This window comes from Vigna unguiculata, chromosome 4 (genome assembly GCF_004118075.2).
Source record: "Vigna unguiculata cultivar IT97K-499-35 chromosome 4, ASM411807v1, whole genome shotgun sequence".
NCBI classification, from domain to species: domain Eukaryota; kingdom Viridiplantae; phylum Streptophyta; class Magnoliopsida; order Fabales; family Fabaceae; genus Vigna; species Vigna unguiculata.
In genome coordinates, this window is record NC_040282.1 from 7,806,751 (window position 1) to 7,825,596 (window position 18,846).

The following is an 18,846-nucleotide window of genomic DNA, read 5'->3' on the forward strand; positions in this document are numbered from 1 at the left end:
GTTAAGTTGTAGTTATCATTTATTCAGTTTAATATTATTTTCCCAGTCAATCTTAATCCGATGAACAAATACAAATTTCTAGAAAAATATAAACAGACAACAAAACTGAGAAATTAAATTATAAGACAAAATTTGCAGAATCAGCTACTTAATATATATATATATATATATATATATATATATATATATATATATATATATATAAGTACTATATTTATAAAGCATAAGTATAGAAAAATAGTCCAAACTAATTAGACAGCATAAGAGTTACATTAAAAGCGGTGGTGCCTTCCAATGATGTGGTTCTCAACCTTGTCTTCTATGTCTTGACTATTGATAATTTCTCTTCTTTCCATTCCTAGAAAGATGGGAAAATGGTTCCTCCAACTTCATTGAATAGTGTTGTGGAGAGCATTTGGTCCACTTCAGCTTCCACATCAGTTCTCTTTGCAAATCTACCCTTGATGCGTGGTCTTGTTTCTGCATAAGCCTTCCTTGAGGCATACCTTATTTTCTTTTCAAACTTTCTTGTCTTCTTTTTCTCCCTATATCTTAGGACTCTGGCCTCTCTGTCCAGTGGTGTAAGATGTGAAGGCATGGGAAGGGGAGGAAATAGGTCACTTGTCCCTATTGGTGACTTTGAATACGACACTGAGATGTCACTTATTGTTGATTCTGGGACTACACCAACTTCCATTGATGAAACTGATACCTGAATTACCAACAACAAAAGGTTATTATAAAGCACACACTGTAACAAGAACAAAAAGGATCAGATGTTGGTGACAAATTTTGTAAACTGAATGCTAATGGCTGACCAATTTTGTGAAACTGATGTTGTTGGTTTCACATCTCAGAAACAAGAGACGATGAAAAGAAGAGAAAAATGAGAAAAAACGAAAATTTGAGAGAAGTAATGGATATATGATACAAGAAAGGAGAAAATACAAAAGGAGGAAATGCAAAAGAGAAAAATTATAAAAGAGAGGTGTTAACAGATTAATCCCCCACCAATTTTTTGGCTTTAAGAGGCTCATTATTTGTGTTGAAGCTTCAGAGTTAAGGGAATTTAACACACAATTGATGAAATTGTGTTGAAATGAGATGGGAAACAAAGTTTAGGGATGAAAATTGGTGAAAAAAGTTACCCTTCAAAGTATGTGTTTAGAAGGAGTCGCAGCTAGAACTAGCTAGCGAATACAAGAAACAGTAAAAAGGGTAAAACTCATGTTAACGACAAAAAAATGTCACTCAGAGACAGAAAAGTGAACGAAAAAGGGTAGTCAAAGAAATATGAAACATTTTGAAATGAATAAGAGTAACATGGGAAAGGAACTACAGCAGTTACTGCTTCTAAATCCCACTTTGGTTCCAACCAAGGTTTCAAAAATGGGTATGTGAGTGAAATTTCGACTACAACATCAATGTTTTAGACTTTTCACCATAAAAGATTGGTACTGCAATTTAAGACCTTTTCTGATAAAGTACAATTCAATTGATGAATAAAGAGTTTGAAAGAAGAAAAAGTAGAATTCAAAAAGCCCTTGTTAGAAGAAGTAAGATGAAGATCCTTACACTTTGGCTAATAGAACCATCGTAACTGAACCCAGCTTTTGATGAGTCGAATTCCAAACCCGGTTGAAAGTGCTGCGATTGTTGCAGCACCTGAACTGGAACCACGGCATAGTTCTGAGGAACAGTGTTGTAGTTCTGCTGCTGCTGAAAAACGTTGCTAAACTGGTTATGGTGACCGCACGAGTTACAATCCACAAGGTTGTCCAAAAACTCATCACCGTACAAAAAACCATTCTCCTCCTCCTCGTTACCCTTCAAAGGATGTGGTAACAACCACGAAGCAGCTTCAATCTCATCATCGTACTCATCGAAAACTTCTTCCTCTTCCTCTTCCACCTCGTTCACGAAACCGTGCTCCGGTTCGTGATCTGGTTCTACCAAGAGGGAACCCGAAATGGGGAGAATTGGAACACGGTGGTGGCGGCTGGCGAGAGGGTTCGCTGAGTGAATGTCAGCATCACACGAAGAACAAAGAGAAGCTGCGTCAGCTTTGCAAAGAAACGCTGCGGGAGCACGTTCACACGCTTCACACACCCACACACGCTCGTGCCTTGAGGCCACACGGTTGGCTGCATGGACACGAGCATCACAGGAGGAACACAGGTATGCTGAGTCTGCATGGCAGTAGACTATGCATGGAGCTGACCGGCACGTGTCGCAGACGCGTGACCAGGTGCTGGAGCTGCCACCAACACCAACGTTGTTGGTGCCTTCCTTCAACATGTTGTGTGTTGAAATATTGTATGAGGGGTGGAGTAGTGTTTGTACTTGGTTGGTTTTTGTGTGTGTTTTGGAGAAAAAAGGGAAGTGAAGAGGGTTTGTGTGTTGAGTTTGGAAGTGAAGTGAGTTTGAGTGAAGAGTTGAGTTCAGTGAGCCGAACCAAGTAGTGTTGGGGGAGAATCAAGGGTGCCATCGTGGCAGAAAGTTAGTGGCTTACAAAAGTTCTTGCTTATCTAGTGGTTGGTTGTGTTTCAGGGTCACCAAAAGCAAAGAACAACAGGTTTTGATTGTTTTTTCAGTGTAATCAGTGTTACCAAGTATCAACTCTAGATATATACATGATGGAAAAAATCAGTTTTTTCAGTTTAATGATTACTAGTTTCAAGTATTAATCTTTCCCTATACAACTTCATCAAACACTTAGAAAAAGTGCTGAGGATTTCCTTGATTGACAGTACTAAAATAATAGGAGATGGGGTTTTGTTTTGGAATCATTAAAGAGATGTCTTATATTGCTTCTTTGCCTTTTGGAATCATTAAAGAGATGTTGAAGCCTTTGTTCATGCTGTTATGATGGCACAACTTGGAGACATGTGTCAATTTGGGTCCAGGTAGATTCTATAGGCATGCAATGCAACAGTCAAAATCTCAAGTTATACTCCTTAATATATGCTCTTCTCTTAGTAAATTTGTGAAAGGATTTAACCACTGCGTGAAGATAAGTAATTAGCTATGTATAGAGTGTGGAGTGTGTATATATGACTGTGACATATGAATCTTCGTCTCAGTGGGGAAGCAAGTGACATGTAGCACTAAAAATTTAACAAATGCCGTTGCAGATATAGATCATTGCAATGTTCCAAACCATTATAGCCTTAAATCTAAAGCGAAATAGTTCAAGTGAAAATGTGCAATGTCTTTATCACACAATGGGAATAAAGCAATCTCTTGGGTGTTTGTTCTGCATGTATCTCGTTCCTTCCCTAAAGATTAAAAGTGCACACACTTTTTCGGACCACTTACTTCACTCAATGACTTCGAACTAAGGACTACTTTACCATTTCGACAACCTTATTTCAAACTCAACTGCAACATAGTATTACTGTTCTTACCAACAACTTTTACAACACTGGTGTTTCTTATTATTCTGTGAGGATCAGACATATTAATCTTTGGAACACTCAAAGCTATATTTAAGTGAAGTAAACAATAAAGAAAACACAAGGTTGTAATAATATTTTTCTTCTTTTAAGTATTTGGCACTCCAATATATACATTGTTTGAGGACAAGAAAGATGGGCAGAGAAAAGGGAAAGTAATAGATATGGAAGAACATGGAAGTGACATATATGCACTTTAGTGTACAAAGAGGGTGTTGGAATATTCCAACAACTCAAGCCTTTGCAGTGTGCAGCAGCAGCTCTGTGGTGTCACTGTTTTGCAGCCATGAAACGTGAATCTTCCTCTTTGTGGAGGAGAATGGCGAGTGGTAAAGGTAACATGTAACCAATGGCATTGCAGATACAGATTATTCTGATATTCGAAAGACCATGACAGCCCCTTGTTTAAAGTCACTAAGTTCAGTGCAGTGTGAGATTACTATAACATATTCTCATAACACAATGGATGAAAACTAAGCATTGTGATTCATTCGTTCATGGTAGAGTTTGTCAAACCTTGATTTCACTCTTTCACGTGTGTTGTTCTTTTTGTGAAATATTCATTTCCACGATGGCTAAAAGTGCAGCTAAACTGTTCTTTTACACTTTCATTCACACATGTGGCAATATGCCATTTAGAAAGAGTGCAAAAGATTAACCATATATGCTTCGGAGGCTCTTATTGATGCCCCTGGGGCTCACACCATGATGAAGAAAAATATTAGTATTATCATATTTGTAATTCCTTTTCAGCCTACAAATATGGGAATTAAAGCATTAGTGTTATGTTCATATTTATATATTTTCTCCAAATCCAAATGTAGGTCCCCCACATATATATAGGTACATACATCGAGCTTGTTAACCTGACCCAACCCACTGCTTAAAAGGTCCACCGGATTAAAAAAATAATCACAAAAAACGCTTAAAAGTTTCTAGATCAGGACCAATCCAATAATAATTAAAACTGAAAATAAAATAAAAAATAAAAAATAACATTTATTGGAAAAAGATTTTGCTTTTATGAAAAACACATTCAAATCTAACTCATGTCGGTTTTGGTCTAGCTCACACTGAATTGGGTCGAAATCGAGTATTTTGAATTAAGTTGGGTTTACATCAAACAATGTCCAAATCAGATTATATCAAGTCAAGTTGACATGAACCTAACCTACACTAATGCAATTTTGGGATTTTACCTCACGTTATAGGCTTTGGTTATCACAAAATTAAAGCATATAATTGTGTTATGGCATTTTTTAAATTTCTGCTAACTTTTCTACCTCGGTTCCTCAAATACTCGAAGCAAAATATGTTTTGTTTGCCTCGGTTACTAAATACATGCTGCCATAAAGCTTTATAGGCTTCGGTTTCACTAACCCGAAGAAAAAAAGTTCGTTGATATTTCAAAATTGCCACTAGGAGAGTGACATTTGGCCTTGGGTGGAATTGAATCGGTGCCAAAAGCCCTATTTTGCCTAAGTTAAAAATTGAAGAGAGGAAATATACCTAATTAGGGACTTTAAAACACGAATGCACTATTCTCCGTCTTCCACAGTGTTGCACCTTCGTTTTTTCTCCTCTGATTCGCGCCTCCGTCAACAGTCGCCATCGTCCAGCCTCCTTTCGCACTGTCAGCCACCGTCGAGCCTCCTTCCACGTTGTCGTGATCATTTGAGTTCCACGATAGCCACTAGTTCATCCCTCATGTTGCTCCTTCATCAGAACTCCGACAAACCCTTTGTTTAACCACGACGCAACACCATCTCTGCATCAACCAGCCACCTTCAGCCTTGATAGAGCAATATCCTCCATGCGAGCCATTGCACAACAGATCGAGCCACCGTGACACCTCCATGGCAGTGCTCGTCACAAGCCCATGCAAATGACGAAACAGACACTATGAAAGCACCAACAGGTTTGAAAACGAAAGTGAAACCACGAGCTCCACTATCAACCACGTTGCTTGAAATGTAGCAAAGTGCAATGTGAACACAAACCTCCATTGTTGTCACTCACCAATGTTGGAATGAAACCCTAATGGGGGAGAGAGATGTAGTGCTACATGTCAAACTCTATATGGTTTCAGTTTTCAAAAGAACCGAGCCATAATGGGGGGTTTCTGCTTCGGTTCAGACCCAAGGCCAAAAGCTGACCCTTTTTGGCATCGGCCTTATATGCCTCGATTTTAGAACCGGGGACGAATGAAAAAATTAATTGCGGCCAAATCTCCTTCCGACACTAGTGCTAAATTAAGTCAGGGTCGAACCTAAGTTAGGGTCGGTCAAGCTCAAGCTAGGTCAAGTAGAGTTGGACCAAGGTTTGTACCCAAGTCAGGTTCAATGGAGTCAGGTCAAGTTAGGCCTTAGCCAGTAAAAGTTTGGTCAAGTTGGGCCTAAGAAATATAATGTTGGTTCTATTTGAGCCTAAGTCAAGCTATGTTCAGTTAAGCACAAGCAAGTTGGGTTGGGTTGAACCCAAGTCAAGTTGAACTGGGTAGGGTTTGACCTATAAGTTAGTTTGAATTAGGTCATGGTAAGCTCATGTTAGGTTGTGTTGGGCCTAACCTTGTTCAAGATAAAGTCAAGCTTGGTCAAGTTAGGTCGAACTGAATTCAAGTCAAGGTGATGTCAGATTGAGTTGTGTTGGTTTAACTCAAATAAATGTCTAGTTGAGTTTGGTCATAGTCATGTAAAGTCTAGCCAAATCAAGTCAAGTTGACCCAGATAAATTAGGTTGGACCCCTAACCTTAACCTTATAATTAAGTTGAAAACAATAAAAAATAATTACAGTCAATTTACAATTATTATGAAATTAATATTTAAGTATCAATTTGAAATTTAGGATATTTAAATTTTGAACAATAATTAAGAATTAATTGAAGTCTTATTTTGAAACCACACTGAGCTTTACCCTAACTCATTTTATGTGAAACCTTTCGAAGTTGAAATTTTTTTTCAAATTATCGTGAATCAATAAAAATGAGCTACTTCTAAGACTAGGTTGAAATTTACTCATATGTCATTACATTCACAACTCTAAATATATTACAGTTTTAATATTTAAAATTATATTATGTGTTAGTAAATCAAGCTCTCTTGAATAATTGATTAACGTTTATATGTTGTTATTGTTCCATTCATTCAATTAACAATATAGTTTATAGACTCACATATTTCTTATTGCCATACTCAAAACAAACAAAAACGGCTATAAACAACTCAAAGCGGGTAACACTTTAACTACCCATAAGACTCTAAGGTCTAATACATTAACTACTTTTAAGACTCCAACGAATAATTCATTAACTATCTATAACACTTCAATGCCTAATTAATTTAAGTTTATTCTAAACCCAATAAAATTCCCCTACAAACTTAAATGCTTCTTTTATTATTTATCTCGATTCTTCTATTCTTCATCATGACTTCCCATGTGCAGTAACTTCTCTCATATTGTGCTTGCTCTTTTGATGATTGACCGGGATCTTCACTATCTGGATGGCTAAATTATTCCTTATTTTAGCTAACTTCTTCTTAACCTTGGTTGACTTGTCCCTAATCGGGTTCTTTTTTGTCTTCGTGGTCGACTTGTCATTAACTAGGTTCCTGTCAGTAAGTCGAGCTCCTTTTGAGGGATCAAAAATCCCCACTCCCACTTCACATCAAACTCGTCATCCATTTCAATTCATCACTTCTCATCTATTACTTCCAATGTAGCTCTTAGATCCTTTTTCGGCACGCAATTATTCTTGCAATCTTGAAAGATCTTGTTCAAATTCCAAGCGCCACTTATGCAAAGCTTATTTTCTTCTCTCTTAGCTTGCCAGTAAAATTGCATTACCTTTAACCTCCTTTTAAACTCTTTGTTGCAAATAACTTTTTGCAATCTCTAACCTTTGAATTACTAGCTCATCTCTGCATATGTGTGCAAGATATTTAAGTAGTAAGGACACACCACCAAGTTATCTAAGCTTTCCACTTGCTCCATTGACTTATCCAAGTTATCTACATGTTTCACCAAGCTACTTGAGCTCCCCATGGCCATCGGGCTTTTTCGAGTTATTCATTTTCTCTAGTGAGTTATTCAGGCTTTCCACATGCTCCACTGAGTTATCTAAGTTCTGCACTTGTTCCATCGAGGTCTATGTGCCCCTCTCTGAGTTGTTCGAATGCACCACTAATCTATCAGAATTTCTGGTAGACCTATTAACACTATTCTACTATCTTATCTAATTCTGCATGTTGTTCGACTTTCTTGTAGAATCTCCACGTTATTTGGCCTTCTTGTTGAGTTTTCCACTCACTTGTGCTCAACCCCCAAGCTACATGCCACCATCAACAACACCGCTTTTTTTTTAACTTATGTTGTGAGGTTGATTTTTTCTTATTTTCATTAGATAGCCATTTTTTAGTAAAATGTTCGACCTTATCACAACTAAAGCACTTATCCAAGTAGCACTCTTTAGCATAATATTTATACTTGTCATGCATAAAGCACTCAACATTTGACTTGCTCAACCGACCTCCTTTTCACGAACTTCGTCCTCTTTCGCACCAATTTTTTTGGTTGGTTTGTTCTCTCTCCTCTTCTTGTCCTCAGCTTCTACTACTAGGACTTCTTTCTCTTCCTCCTCAGTATCGTCCTCTAGCTTGAGTGTTTTGAGCTTTCTCATCTTTAATTGATGCCTTCATTTGAAGTGCATGATCTAGTGGCTCTGCCTTCCTCTTTCGCTACTTGTGCGCCTCAAGAGACCTGATAAGCTTTTTAACCATGAGCATTTATAGATCCTTCGACTCCTAAATTACGCATACCACATTCTCAAAGTCAATTGTCAAAGGTCTCAAAATATTCTCCACAACTTGGCTAACGGGCAATTCCTCTCCATTTCTGCCAAGTTGGTTCGTCATGGTTTCAACTCGAGTTATGTACTTGGCTACTCCTTCTATCTCCTTTATTCTTATGCTTTCCAACGCACCTCTGAGTGTTTGAAGCCACCTACTTCACTCAATCATCCCTTTATATGCCTTCTCTAGAATGTCTCACATTTCTTTTAAAGATTTTTGCACTTGCAATCTTCGCAAAGACAGACTCGTCCATGGCTCGGTACAAAATCTACAAAGATGCCTTGTCCTTTTTACGCGCTGCTCTCAAGGCATTCATTTGGGATTTCGATCAAATCTTGGTGTTTTCTAGTTTTGCATGACCATTTTCTACCACCTCCCAATTTTCTTGGAAGTCAAGAAGAACCTTCATTTTGAGATTCCAATTGTTATAGTTGACCGTCTTTATCAACTTGGGCAAGGACAAACTCTTTGTAAGACTAGTCATCTCTCACTTTCTTTCTTGTCTAAATTCAAGCTAACTGCTTTGATACCACTTTGTAAGCAAATCAAGCTTGCTCACTACAAGAAAACTTCTAAATAGTGACCAATTTTAGTGACCAATAATTATTAGTAACTATAGTGACCAATTTAGATACCAATTTACAAAACTTAAAATTATTGGTTACTAAAATAATCACTATTATAAATAACAAATTATAATTGGTCACTAAATTGGTCTTAAAAATTAGCTACCATGGCTTTGGCTACCAAAGAAAATTGGTCAATAAAAATTAGCTACCTAGGTTTTGCCTAGCAAAATGACTTAATTTCTAAATTAGTGTCTAATTAATTAGTGATCAATTTAGTGACCAATTATTATTTTTTGTTTATAATAGTGACTATTTTAGTAACCAATAATTTTAAATTGTAAATCGGTATCTAAATGTTTTACTATAGTGACTAATTTTTTTTGTTTCTAAAATTGGTTTCTAATTTTGGATTTTCTTGTACTGGTTGTGAATAATTTGATTCATGTTTATTTGTTGTCATTGTTCCATTCATGCAATTAATAATACAATTTATAGACTCATATTTTTTTACCATTGTACTCAAAATAGACAAAAATGGCTATAAAACGCCTCAATACAGATAACACATTAACTATCCATAAGACTCTACCAGCTAATATATTAAGTACTCTTAACACTCCAACAACATATTCATTAACTACCTATAATACTTCAATTGCTAATTCATTAACAATATAGTTTATAGACTCACATATTTCTTATTGTGGTACTCAAAATAGACAAAAATGGCTATAAACAGGTAACACTTTAACCACCTATAAGACTCTAAGGTCTAATACATTAACTACTCTTAAGACTCCAAAGACTAATTTATTAACTATCTATAAAACTTCAACTGCTAATTGATTTCATATTATTCTAATGTTTGGAGTACCAAGTGATGAATTGCGCCTACACAATGAAGAACCTAAACAAAAATAATTGCATTAGACACCAAGAATTAAGAAAATAATAAAAAACAAACACATGATCATGAGTGAACCTCTTGTACTTTCAAAATGGGAAGAAAAGGGAAGGAGAAAAGTGGCGATGGCAGTAGCAGCATGGAGGAGAGTTGAGGGAAGAGAAAGGATGGGAGCGAAGTGGCGGCGTGACAGCAATGGCGACAGTTCTAGTTTTGCGATTACCAAAATGAAAAAGGAAAGGGAAGGGAGGAGAGTGGTGGCGAAGCAACGCATGTGGAAGAGTGTGGAGGAAAGGAGCAAATTGATCAACAACGACAAGGAAGGGAGGTGAGTGGAGGAGTGTGCAAAACGGTGTTCGCAGTGTCATAACAAACCAATGGAGGAAGAGAGAACATTAGCACCTTTAAAATTTCGTCTAAATTTACCCTAGATAACCCTTTAGACTTTGGCTATTTGTAAAATTTAGACTTATATTCTAATAGACTTCAGTTTTACTAATAACCATAGCCTAAAGAATGCTACTAATTAATATATATATATATATATATATATATATATATATATATATATATATATATATATATATATATATTTCGATAATTTTGAAATTTTTTTTAACTTTAAGTTCGATTCCTTACCATCGAAGCATATAAATTTTATAAACTTTGATTTTTCAATAATCGAAATCTATATCTCTTGCTCAGATAAAATAATTTAAAATATATATATATATATATATATATATAATTTTAAAATTTTTCCGAATTTATGGGCTTCGGTTCTTATAGAACCAAAGTATATATAACATCCAAGTATATAAGACAAATTTAAAAGGCAAAACACGAGTATTTTTGAATTTTTTGACCATGTATAAATTTTCTTAACAGACACATTATTATTATTATTATTATTATTATTATTATTATTATTATCTCTCTTAGTAATTTCGATATTTTGAGTATGTATAAATTTTTTAACAGGAGCAAATATTATATTATTATTATTATTATTTTAACATGATTAGAATTTTTCATTTCAGAAATATTTTATGGTAATAATTTGATAGACTTGGGTTCTTTGACGCTGTTTTTTATTATACTTCCATTTCATACTTATAATATTATTATTTTACTTCAAAATTTTATTTATATTTATTAAATATAATATTTTGTTAATAAAAGGAAGAGTCAAATGGAAGGAAGAGGAAACTTGGGTGTCAAAATACAATTTTTTTCTAATTTGATTGAAGTGAAAGACATGGAAAATTCACAGTTTCAGAAATGGTGTTGCTCGAACTGCCCTATAGTGAACTGCAAATTGAACTCCCAGAGTTTTACTTTTCCTTTGGATTCTTCAACTCCACACACACACACATCAACTGAACTTAGGCTTCATTTTGAGGTAGAAGAGAAACCATTTATTTGCAGTTAAGTTGTAGTTATCATTTATTCAGTTTAATATTATTTTCCCAGTCAATCTTAATCCGATGAACAAAACAAATTTCTAAAAAAACCCAAACATTATGATAACTCAAACGTTGGATATGAATACAAATAACCTTTTGCTTCTTTTTAGAGCTGGGAAAGAATAAGTTAATCTAGACTCAGAGGCACACAAGATTTAGTAATTTAATTGAGAATTCTTAAAATTCTATACCTGATACCAGAATAGTAAAGAAAGGAAAAATTGGACCTAATTAAAGAGAGTTGTTTTTTTGTCTTGAGAATCAATTTGAAGGGTGGAAGTAACTATCTGAAGCTCATATGATAGTTGGTGAATATTAGTGAGATATCCAGTAGATCAGCACAAAGAAGAGTATAAATCCGTACAAATGTGTAACAACAACATCCACATTCTTTCTCTAAACTTCATTCCACGTGTACTTCAAAGCATTTCAAAAGTAAAAAAAGTGCAGCCACTTTTGAGGACCACCTAGCTTCACAGTTTTTTAAGTCTTTATATGGTGTTTGGACTAGAAAATTTATACAAAGAAGAAACGGTTAAACATGTTGAGCTAAATTTAGTATACATTATGAACGAAAGAGTATTATTATGAAATCAAAGAAAAATGGTGACCCTTTTAATTTTATAGCAATTATCTCATTTTTGAAGGTTAATCTAGAAAAGATTCATGCTTATTATACACATGAGAGTGTCTTTGTGCAATTTCTGGTGTATGAGTTAAACTAAGAATATTCTAAGTCTGAACACTGGTTTGGTTTCTTCATTGCTTTGCAATTGCAACCATGAAATGTGAATCTTGGTGAGTGTGGGGGAAGAAAAGTGAAGGCTAACAACATGTAACAAATGGCATTGCAGATTTAGTATTCTAATATTCCTAGACCACGACAACCTAAAATTTAAAGTGAAAAAGTGCAACTAAACTTCTCTTTTCTTCCTCACTTTAAGATTTCAAATTACCAATTCCATCTCTCTCATAATGGGTATAAAGCAATCACGTGGCCGAATCTACCATGGAATTGAAAGATAGTATATAATTTTAATGTTTTGTTTCTATATTTTAGGTCAAATATTCATGTCCACGAAGACCCAAAAAAGTGCATGTAAACTTTGCATTCGCACATTCAATCATACAATATAAATGGTATATCCATTTTTTAGGAAGATGGCAAAACAATTTTCTTTATTGAAAGTTCGATTCCCCTATAGAGGAACTCACTTTTTTCTAGTGAGTGTTATATTCATGGTTTTTTTGTCTTTTATTTAACATTGAAATTGAATTACTTAAGATAAACCATGTCGACCCAAATTATGTTACGTACCCTAAGAACATGATGATTGACATTGTTGATCAGAGTAAACAATCAAGTTAATTAAGTGCTTAAGATACTCTCCTAAATTATTAATATCACATTAATTAGAACAAATATATCATGTTGCAATACTTAACTTAAATATTAATCTCTCTCTATCGTGTGTATAATCTTGCATAGGTTTAGTCTTATTAAATATTCACTATTCATTATTGTAAAACATGTATAGAATTGACCCGTTTAGTCAGATTCAATGAGTTGAGCAAATTCAAGATAAAAAAGTATATGTTTAATCTAACATGATTATGGATATATGATGCAGTCAAGTGAATCAACAATCTGATTGGTACTAATTGATCTTGTAAGAGTTATTATATAATATTATGGTAAAGTGACATTTTGTGCCTTTATATCCTTTAAGAAAATAAAATTAATAAAGGTGGATGTGTTGCTGAAGCATGTGAATGATTTGTAATGTGTTGTTATATTGAAATTAGTGCGGAATTGTTTTTAACATTCAAATTTTTTTTTTTTCATTTTTGATTTTAAAATGTAAATAATATAAAGATCTAGAAAATAACTACATATTAGAAGTAGGCTCTAATAAATTACACCTCAATTATTTTATTATTAAAATAATATATTTCTAATTCCTAGTCTAGTATTTATGTAACAATGACATATCTTTTTAGGAACTAAAAGGGTCATGGTTCTCCTAAAATTTTGTAAATTTTTTAAATTAATATATTTATATATTTGAAAATTTTAAACTTTTTAAACTATATGCGGAGTGTATATATTAAAATTTTATTATTATTAGTTAAATCTTTGTTTTTTTTATGATTTTGATGAAATAATGTATTATAACTTTTATTAATAAATTAAGAAAAATATTTTAAAACTTTATCAACTAAGTTTTATTAATGTTTACAAATTTAATAAATATTTTAATTTTCATAAAATTTTATTTAAAGACTTTCATAAATGGACTGAATGTAAAATTTGTACGTGACTTTTGTAATTGAAGTATCAGTATTGATTTTGTTGAGATATTCTACGATCTTGAATGATTTTCACTTATCTACACAAATAATAATTAAATATTTCTATTTCCCAATTTATTAAATAAAGACCTTTATTATCTAAAAATTAATAATAAAAATATGAATAAAAGATAAAATTAAACAAAATAAAAGCAATGATAATGCTAGTTATCAATATTTGATGGGCGAGCCACCACCAACTGGGCAAGATTGAAAAAATTAATTCCAGAAAGATATTTAATCGATACATTCACTAGGCAAGCCTAATGGATTTGGCTCTTAGAGATTTGCATCGTTAGGTGAATGTTATTGTCGTTGAGTGAAAAATAATTTTATGAACATCTAGACAGCATAAGTTGGTTACGTCACTAGACAATGTTTGGATTCACCAGGTGAATTTTGTTAGAATTTTACTCAAGGGCTTCATCATTGGGCAAGTCACTTCCCTTGTTGGGCAAAAATAAATTTATGAAAAATCAGAGACACTCTCGTATAAAATAACTCCTCCATACACTCCATAAATTGCTTCAAAACAAATGTTTTGATTTTTAAGATCCAAAACCAGAGACAGCTTTCGTTTTCATGTTTTTGATCCAAAACTGAATGAGTAATCTTAATACTCTTCCAAAAATAGTTTTTTAGAATTGTATCAATCCCATCATGATAATGCAACTTTTCATTGTGACAGCATATCAACCACATTCATCTCTCACTACAAAAATTACCAAATTTCAGCAAATTTTTCATTCCAAGCATGTTGGATCAGTAAATTTAAAGCAAAACATTTCCATAAGAAAGTCAACCAACACAAAAATTGTAAATCAAATCTCAAACTGATAGCCACCAAAAAGATGTCCAGGCTAAAAAACAAAAGCAGCATGGTCTACTCTTCCACTAGTATTGTTCCCTTCTCACTGACGTAAATACCATCAAGGAACTTCCGAATATCCTTGTTTTTAACATGACATTTCTGTAGCAGAGCAAACAAATGACAAACACAATTAAAATCTAAACAATAGTAAATTAGAGAAGGGTTTGGGAGAGATGACATAAACATACCTGGTTAATGAGAGCACAAGACCTGGAAACAAGCTCTATGTCATTTCCATCCAAAATCAACTCGTCCTTCACCTTTTCAGATCGAACAACAGACACACCGTCAAGCATATCCACTTTCCTCACCTGTAACCAAATTTTATCAAGAAAGTTCGTCATCAACCATTGGCAAAGACGTCCAAATCGTTAAGATCTAGCATACAATACTTAGAAACATGTTTCCGTAGAAGATTAAGATTGCAAATTTCTAAATCAAATATTTAACCAAAAGTTGAAGTAAATGAAATCGCACAGCAGTTGTATACCCTCAGATCAAATTTAAGCAATCGGAAGACTACAGTCATGCAAATACAATATATGGAAACCTAGTATGCATCATTTTAACTTCAAAGACCAAAATCACATATTTTGATATCCAAAACATCAAAACTTCTTAAAGTAAATACTAACAAAACTATGAGTGTAAGCAAAAATAGCACAGATAAGATACCTAAAGACCTAAACTATAAAATCGGAAATTACAAGAAAAATAAAGCATATAAATACAACACTTGTGAACCTGATTTGCAAAATTTTAACTCGAGAGAGGTCAAAATCATACATTAAAAATGATTTTTTTTGCTAGTCAAAACAAGATTATTAATCTAACTCGGTCGTTTCCTGGAATTTCTTTTCTGCAACATTGGGAGGGAAGGCTTCATATTATCTACCAAGAAACTATAATTGTGTATAACACTACTAAACACTTTGAAAGTTCTGTAAAATAAATGCTATTCTGAATATGAATATTAAGGACTAGTGATTTTAAATTTGGAAGGCCGAAAACAAAACAAATATGGAGAATAAAATAAATAAATAAAAATAACAAATTCAAAACTAGGTTACTGTAAGCGACTAAAAAGCATGTTTAAATAAAAAATAAATAAGAAATTAAAAACAAAACCTTTTTCTCGCCAAGGAAGTTTCGGATTTCGATGGATTTGCTGTCGTTGGCGATGCTGGCGTTAATGGGAAAGTGAGCATAGACGAACCTCATCTTGTAGCGATAGCCCTTGGTGACACCGGTGATGAGGTTGTCGACGTGGCTGAGGGCGGTGCGAATGGCGGCAGAGGTTTTGCGAGATCCGAACCAGGCCTCGATCTTCAGCTTCTTCTTGCCATTCTCGTCGGTGATGAGCTGAAAATCCAGGTTGAGATGCTTGAAATCTCGCACCAATTTTCCACGGGGTCCTTCCACCTCGATCACTTTCGCGTGAACCTTGATGCTCACGCCGTCGGGAATGTTCATCGTTTCGGAAGATAGAATCGTCTTCATGTTTTCCCCTCTCTCACACACAACCCTTCACCGGTCTCACAAACACAAAACAAAACCCTAATTCGCACTTTAACGCTTCACTGTTTTGACCTTAAATTGGTAGCTATTGGGCTAGGCCCACAACACATTAGGTTTGTTTACAATGTGACTTACGAAACAAAAATAAAATACCAAATAAATGTAATCTAATTGTTGATGACTAAGGTTATTTCTATTAGCACCATAATGTCTTCTTCCTGCACCTTTATAGATGTGGAAAAGTTATTAATAGGTTTTTAAAGTATCTTATATTGTGACATTTACAATAAAGAATTTAAAAATGTATTAAGGATTGTGCAACAAGAACGTATTCTACTTTTTTAAATACATTAAAAATATATTTTAAATTACAAAATTTAAAAATATGTTTACATTGTATAAGTTAAAATAAATTTTAAGATTATGTAATTCAAAAGTGTATTATATATTATAAAATGTATTTTAATTACGTAAACCGAAAAGGAATTACAAATTATATAATTTAAAATGTAAAATTTAGAATATGTTTTGATGAGCTAATCTTTAAAGGACTTAAAAAACAAAAAATACGAAAAAAATTTGAAACTAATTTTTATTAATTAAGACTTATTTATAATTTTTGAAATCTTTAGTTTTAACTTATCTATAAATTAATTTTAAATAAAATGAAACAAGAATTATTAATAAAAGAATCTTCCCAATCTAGATATGTACATATTTTAAAGGGTTAATTATACTTTTTATACATGTACTATTATGGTAATTTGAAAATGGTTTTTCTTGTAAACCTAAAATCATTTTGATCCTCATGCATTCAAAACTCATGGTTTTCATCCTTATTTTTGAACACGGATAACTGTGTGATGATGTGCAAACGACATTCCAGGTAGGCTCTTAATCTTAATCTGATGACATATATACAATGCTGACACGTGTTAATTTCATTTATTTTATTAATTATTTATTTAATTTATTTAAATATAATATAACATTTGTTTTAAACTTAGTATGATATAGACGAAAATCTTCCCATAAAAGAGGAAGAGTTCAAAAGAGAGCTTTGTCTTTTAATTTGAGGGAATAGAAATTCAAATCCGGTAATGGAGCATAATAGAAAAATGAAGTGGTAGAAAGTTATCCATGAAAATAAGTTTGAAATTAGGTTGATTTTAAATAACCTACCTTTTACCGAGACAAATGTTATTAAATCAAATATACGATGAGTCTATTTATTTTCCGTTTATAGTTTTATCTAATAATATAAAGATGTGTTAAAATAATATGTACTATTAAAGTATTTTTATTTTTTGTTGTTAATATACAAATAATATTTTTAAATTAAATAAAATATTTCTTAAACTATTTAAAAATGTTGGAAAACATTAAGTACACTACAACAAAAATCACTTTAGACAACGGCATAAAATTATGATATAAATTATAAAAACCGTGGTTTAAAGATTAGACCACAATTTTTTAGGCGTGGTATAGGTGAGTGTAGCTATAGATAATAGACAACGGTTTTTAGTATGACAATATTTTTAAAACGGTTGCTTAAAATTCTCACAATAGACAACATTTTTACATGTTGATTTTATACCTTACCTATGTTTTTAGACCACATTTTTACTAGTTTTGCCCACATAGTTTAAAGCAACAATTATATAATCATGGACTTTCATTATATTTATACATCATTTATAAAAAATGTTGTTTATTATATGTTTAGGCTATATTTATTTAGCCGTTATTTTAGTGTGGTCAAAACTATAAATTGTTATAGTGGTAGCTTAAAACATGTATTAAAGACAAAGTGGTTGGTGATGTTACTCGCGACGCGAGTTAAGATGATTTATTGATTTTGTTGTTATTTTCCTTAGATGTCTTTAAAATACACTCATCTAAATATATAAAATATTAAAATATATTTAAAGGTACAACACACAACAACACAATAGAGAATCGAACGATATTTAAGTTATTAAATATATTCTTTGATTGTGTACTTTTTTTAATTTTAAATGTAAAACTTATTACATAAAAGGACAACAGAAAAAATATAAAATATTTGTGTAAGAACGAAATGAGTATCACAAAGTTTATTCCCTAAAACATTATTTTATCTAGAACCTGTTTAAATAAAAAAAAAATTAAAGAACACTTAGACAAACACTCAAAATATGAAGGAAGCAAAAGTTCAATTAATTTTTTTAAGATTTAAATAATGATTTGGTTCATTCGGTTTTTTTAATTTTGTCATAATATTAGTCAATTTTATTTAATTTGATCATTTCTGCTAACACCGTTAAAATAGTTAACGGTAATGTCCATGTGTCAAGCTCACATTATGTCACGTGTGTCAAGTCAATATTATGCAACATGTCAAAGTCAATTTTTTATATTCGATTTGGTCATAATCTATGATGCACATATACGATACGTGCTATGATGTACTAATACTTTATTTTGGGTTACGTGTCCGTGTCTGACACGTATTCGTGTCTAATACTTTATGATATTTTATCAATACTTATCAATGAGGTATATAATTTATAAAATCATAGTATAGTACAAGAAAATATTTGAATAATGACCAATTTTATGAAAAAAAAATATAATTAGTCACTATATAGTGACCAATTTAAGTACCAATTTATATAGTGACAAAGGAAAAAACTTATCTTCTCTTGTTTGGACATAGTGTAATATGTAGGTGAAAAGTAAGTATTCTTACCAACCTCCCTTGGTGATAAGTCTTCTCGGATCTTTCATTCAAGCAAATTCAAACAAGCATTTACTCCATCTTTTGTCTTTCCCTAAATGTTAAGTGGTGTACTAATCAAGATATCACACACAATATTCT

General features: G+C 32.8%; 2 protein-coding genes across 2 annotated transcripts; both read right to left on the reverse strand.

Moving 5' to 3' along the window:
* Positions 1 to 225: 225 nt before the first annotated feature.
* Positions 226 to 2,423, reverse strand: LOC114182632 (zinc finger protein CONSTANS-LIKE 2-like). Its single transcript, XM_028069532.1, has 2 exons — positions 1,576 to 2,423; positions 226 to 712 (listed from the first exon to the last, which is right to left on the reverse strand). The coding sequence occupies exons 1-2, from the start codon at positions 2,296 to 2,298 to the stop codon at positions 359 to 361; spliced, it is 1,077 nt and encodes a 358-aa protein (XP_027925333.1). The 5' UTR covers positions 2,299 to 2,423; the 3' UTR covers positions 226 to 358.
* An 11,829-nt stretch (positions 2,424 to 14,252) lies between these two features.
* Positions 14,253 to 16,045, reverse strand: LOC114182327 (60S ribosomal protein L9-like). Its single transcript, XM_028069185.1, has 3 exons — positions 15,594 to 16,045; positions 14,654 to 14,776; positions 14,253 to 14,564 (listed from the first exon to the last, which is right to left on the reverse strand). The coding sequence occupies exons 1-3, from the start codon at positions 15,963 to 15,965 to the stop codon at positions 14,478 to 14,480; spliced, it is 582 nt and encodes a 193-aa protein (XP_027924986.1). The 5' UTR covers positions 15,966 to 16,045; the 3' UTR covers positions 14,253 to 14,477.
* Between the last annotated feature and the right edge of the window lie 2,801 nt (positions 16,046 to 18,846).